A 5,000-nucleotide genomic window follows, 5' to 3' on the forward strand; every position below is an offset into this window, starting at 1 on the left:
CCTTTCGAGGTTGATAAATGAAGTACCAGTTGCTTACTGGAGTCGATCTAATCGACTGGCCCCCACCTCAAAAATTTCGGGCCTTGTGCTTAGAGTAGAAAAGAATCGTTAGAATGCCAGACGAAATGCTTAGCGGCATTTTTCCGTCTTTACGTTCTTGAATTCAAATTCCGTGGAGGTTGATTTCGTCCTTTCGCGATTCCATGAAATAAGTACCAATTTTAATCATTGAGGTCAATTTAACCGACGTATCCCATCCCACAAAAATCCCACGCTTCCTATTTGTAGTAGAAAAGTACTTGTAACGTTAAAAATCCTTCGAAAGGATGAAATGGTAAATCGTTCATAACAGAAATTGAACTAAGAAAGTAAAATCATGAAATAAAAATACTGTGATGGATTTTCACTGTATAACACGGGTTTTGCCGGCAAAAGACAACTACAGAATAAGTACCAGACTCACAAAACTAAGTACTAGGGTTGACATATTCGACTGAAACCCTTCAAGATGTTCCAGTATGGCTGCAATCCAATGACTGCCGCAAGTAAAAGATAAAATGTAAATTCAGCCGTAGTTAACATCCCCTTTCTTACCCGACCTACTCTACTTTATCGCTAAAATTTACGTCCTAGTTCATTAGAATTAGACATGCTCCTAACCAAATTGTGTGATATTGTGGCTAAGTCAAAAAGAAATATCTTACATTGTATAACTAAGGATATATCATTGGATACTTCATTTCCTTTCGAACATTTGTAGGATCCTTCGTCTGTTAGTGTTAAGTTGTTAATCTTCAGATTTCCTTGGTTGTCTAATGTGTATTTACTCCTCCTCTTCGTTTTTATTTCATTTCTATTTGTTCTCATCCATTTGACTTGCGACTGAAACAGATAAAAAACACATATTCGTGAAAGTATTTATATTACAAAAATGTATGACCACCTAAGACTAGAGAGGTATTAGTTTGCGTCTACAAAATTTTAATTTAGTTTAATTTATCTACTTTGAGTCATGGTATGTTGACGATTTCTAATAAGGATAAAATGGCGCTATACGTGATTATTAGCCACTAAAAAATTTAAGGTCTTCTTAATATCTAAGCAAAAGAATAAATTAAATATGGATATTCTATGCATTCACTTCCTTGTTCTTCGATCCTAAATTTCAAACTTCTATTCCCTGGTGACCAAGGAACACCACACTTGTTTGTGTGTGTGTGTGTGTGTGTGTGTGTGTGTGTGTGTGTGTGTGTGTATGTTTGTATCTTATTTCTTTACTGCCCACTAGGGGCTACACACAGAGGGGACAAACAAGGACAGACAAACGGATTAAATCGATTATATCGACCCCAGTGCATAATTGGTACTTATTTAATCGACTCCGAAAGGATGAAAGGCAAAGTCGACCTCGGCGGAATTTGAACTCAGAACGTAGCGGCAGACGAAATACTGCTAAGCATTTCGCCCGGCGTGCTAACGTTTCTGCCAGGTGAGACTCCAGATGTTTCTTCCTGAGCAGTGGCGTCTTCCGTTGTCTACGTCCATTGAGACCTCCTCTATGCATGACTTGCTCAATGGTGGACGGTGACACCTTCGTCCCTGCCCGGTCAAGCGTTTCAATTAGGGCTGTGGTTGTGGTCCAGGGGTTGTTGACCTCTCAGCAGGTTTTCCTGCAAAATTTGTTTACAATATATCGCTGGCAGACTCCACTGCGCAGGTGTGCGCGGCTGACATGAGCCAAATAGCTCGAAACCGGACGGTCCCGCGGTCCTGTCAGCTGTTGGAGGGTAGTATGGGTTCGCTCCCCCTGCTAGCTATGCATTTTGCATAAAGGGTGCAGAACTTGCACCGAAAACCAGCTGGTGGAGAATCCGCCTGGGGTTAAACTAGTAGTAACATTCATCTGTCACTTTGATGTGGCTACTCGCTTTACTGTTTAGTATACGTTACTACTCAATCTCTTCTTGAGATTTTATATATATATATGTATATATATACATACATATATACAACGGGCTTCTTTCAGTTTCCATTCACAAGGCTTTGGTCGGCCCGTGACAATAGTAAAAGACACTTGCCGAAGGTGCCATGCAGTGGTACTGAACCCGGAAACATGTAGTTGGGAAACAAGTTTCTTAGCACAAAACCACAATATATTAGGGGACGTTAACAAACCAACACAAGTTATTAAGTGGTGATCGGGGTATGAACACAAACACAAAAATGCACACAGATGTATACATACAATTATATGTGTGTGTGTGTGTGTGTGTGTGTGTGTGTGTGTGTGTGTGTGTGTGTACGACGGTTTTCTCTCGAATTCCGTCTACCAAATTCTCTCAGTACTAAGCAGGAGTGAAACTGATCCTATATTAGAAAACACTTGGTCACAGTGACACGTAGTGAGGCTGAAACTGAAACCATGTGGTCGAAAAGCGAACTTGTCACGCGTTTGTGCATGTGTTGCATGTGTTGTGTGGATGGGGGCTTGTAGGTTTTCATGTATGTATCTTTGTATGAGTGTGTCTGCGTACGTGTGTGTGTGTGTGTGTGTGTGTGTGTGTGTGTGTGTGTATTCTAATTGCTCTTAATTAAAAAACAAAGGTGACTTTGTTCATTTAAGTACTTGGTGCATTGTAAAATGCAGAGTTACATAATTTATTCTTAGAATTTATCTCTCTATGATGCGCACGCCATTTCTACCTCATGGTGCGTCGTCAGGGAAAGATAATTGTGTTCCTCTCGGCAAAAGATGCAAAAACATCAGCCAAAAAAATCACACAAAGAGCATCATTAACACTTAAAGTAACTAAACAAATTTTAAAACTATTTTTAAATCGTTTATTAACTGACAATACATGATTTATACTCAAGACTGTTTTAAGAATATGTTATATCGCTTATTAATTGCGAATTCATGACTTATGCACAATGGCAGCGCAATTTCTATAATGGCTTCCTCGCGGCTGTTTGCATGTTTTGTTCCGTTTTGGTTTAAGTTTCGTTTTTTTTTTGTTTTGTTTTGCCTTGTTTTATTTCTTTATCGCCTTTTTTTTTTTTTTGTAGTTTTTCATGGTTTCTACTTCCTTTGTAAAGCTGAACGTAATTATCTTTTCCTGACTACATCCCGTGGGGTACAAACAGCGTGCACCTCTTAGAAAGATAATACTTGCACTAGGCAAAATACATTTTAATATACTTTGATATACATATGTATATATATATATATATATATATATACATATATGTGTGTGTGTGTGTGTGGGTGTGTGTATACATATATATATATATTAATTAATGCATATATATATATTAATACTATATATATATGTATATATATATATATATATATATATTTGTATATATGTATTAACATAAATATATATATATATATATATATATATATACATACATGAATATATATATATGTATATATACATGTATAAATATATGTGTGTGTATATATATATATATATATATATTAATATATATATACATACACACATGTGTGTGTGTTTGCGAGTGTGTGTGTGTACATATATATATATATATATATATATATATATATATATATATATATATATATATATACATGCACATACACACATGCACATACACACGAATATATGTTTGTGAGTATATGCGCATACATATATATATATATATATGTATATATATATATATATATATAATCTATGCACGAACGTATAAGTATGTAATATGCATATATGTATGTGTAGATACATGTGTGTGTGTTTGTATATGTGTGTGTAAGAGAAAGAAATGGCGTGCGTGCGTGAAAACAATCGTTGGTTTCCTTTCTTATAATCTAAGTTGATGATTATCTAAGAAACTATGTTGCTTAAGTCAATCGTAGTACATTACTAACGCCCATATTGTCTGTTGTTGTTGTTGTTGTTGTTGCGGTTGTTATGGTTGTTTTTGTTGTTGTTGTTGTTGTTGTTGTTTTGTCTCCATACGGTCCTGATCGAGCGAAATTGTAGTCATATACATAACAGCCAGCCTGCATGTTTCATGCACACAATGCGACATTGTCTTAGTCCACGTAGAATTGTATTATGGAGGAGCGATATGAAGCTGTTATTTTTCATGGGTCGAATGATGATTATATAGAATGATTATATAGTATGGCCGCAGTCAAATGACTGAAACAAGTAAATAAATAAATGAATCTATCTATCTATCAATCTATCTATCTATCTGTCTATCTATCTATCTACGCCTTATCGCAGAAAAGCCTGAAAGCCACCACATCGCTGTTGTTCTACATTTCCTGTCTCTGAACTTTCTTGCATAGATTACTTCATTCAGCTAGCTTCTACTATTTGATTCCATGTATTACCATCGAAAGAAGAATAAAAGATATTTTTATGCAGTAAATGTACAGATCATGAATTTATTCTTTCATCTCTCTATGAACTTTTGTAATAATATACACGCAGCCACATCAACAGCTTGTACTGTCTATATATTTCACTACAATCTTTAGCTTTATATTAACATCCGCTGGGCAGCTGATTTCCACAACTGTACATAGTTTTTCTTCTCTATCCCAAATTACTATGTCAGGTCTATTAAGTTAACATTTTATTGAGGTTTAAGCAAAAATGATCCGATAGAACAAGTACTGAGTACCTAATATGAGTACAGAAGGTACGCTTAAACGCTTCTTTGTGTTTCCCAAACATGGTCGCAATCCAATGACTGAAACACGTATAATAATGAAATATAAAAATAAAACAGACAACCTCTTCGTTTGTGAATTTAGGTTGTCTGAGGTCCCAATAGTTCAATGATTCACCCATCTTATTGCAGAATATGACACCGATTAACTAAAACCCTTATTAAAGACATAAATCATTATATAATCTGGTAAGGTGAAGAAGGCTCGTCTTCGAGAAACAGAGAAGTATGTTTGAATTCTGTGGATCTCTCACTCGTCCACAGCATGTGCCTGCTTTCTGACACTCTTCTCAGGA

The 5,000-nt window shown here is 35.8% G+C and overlaps 1 protein-coding gene across 2 annotated transcripts in view; it reads right to left on the minus strand.

The window, feature by feature from the left end:
- LOC106870125 (opioid-binding protein/cell adhesion molecule homolog) overlaps positions 1–5,000 on the minus strand; it is a 63,116-nt gene that overhangs the window by 25,123 nt on the left and 32,993 nt on the right. For both annotated transcript variants that reach the window (XM_089361064.1, XM_089361062.1), the window contains exon 3: positions 705–882. In XM_089361064.1, the coding sequence (XP_089217190.1) occupies positions 705–882 (178 nt within the window). The remainder of the gene's footprint in view (positions 1–704; positions 883–5,000) is intronic.

Source organism: Octopus bimaculoides, chromosome 12 (assembly GCF_046866305.1).
Source record: "Octopus bimaculoides isolate indiv1 chromosome 12, ASM4686630v1, whole genome shotgun sequence".
NCBI lineage: Eukaryota > Metazoa > Mollusca > Cephalopoda > Octopoda > Octopodidae > Octopus > Octopus bimaculoides.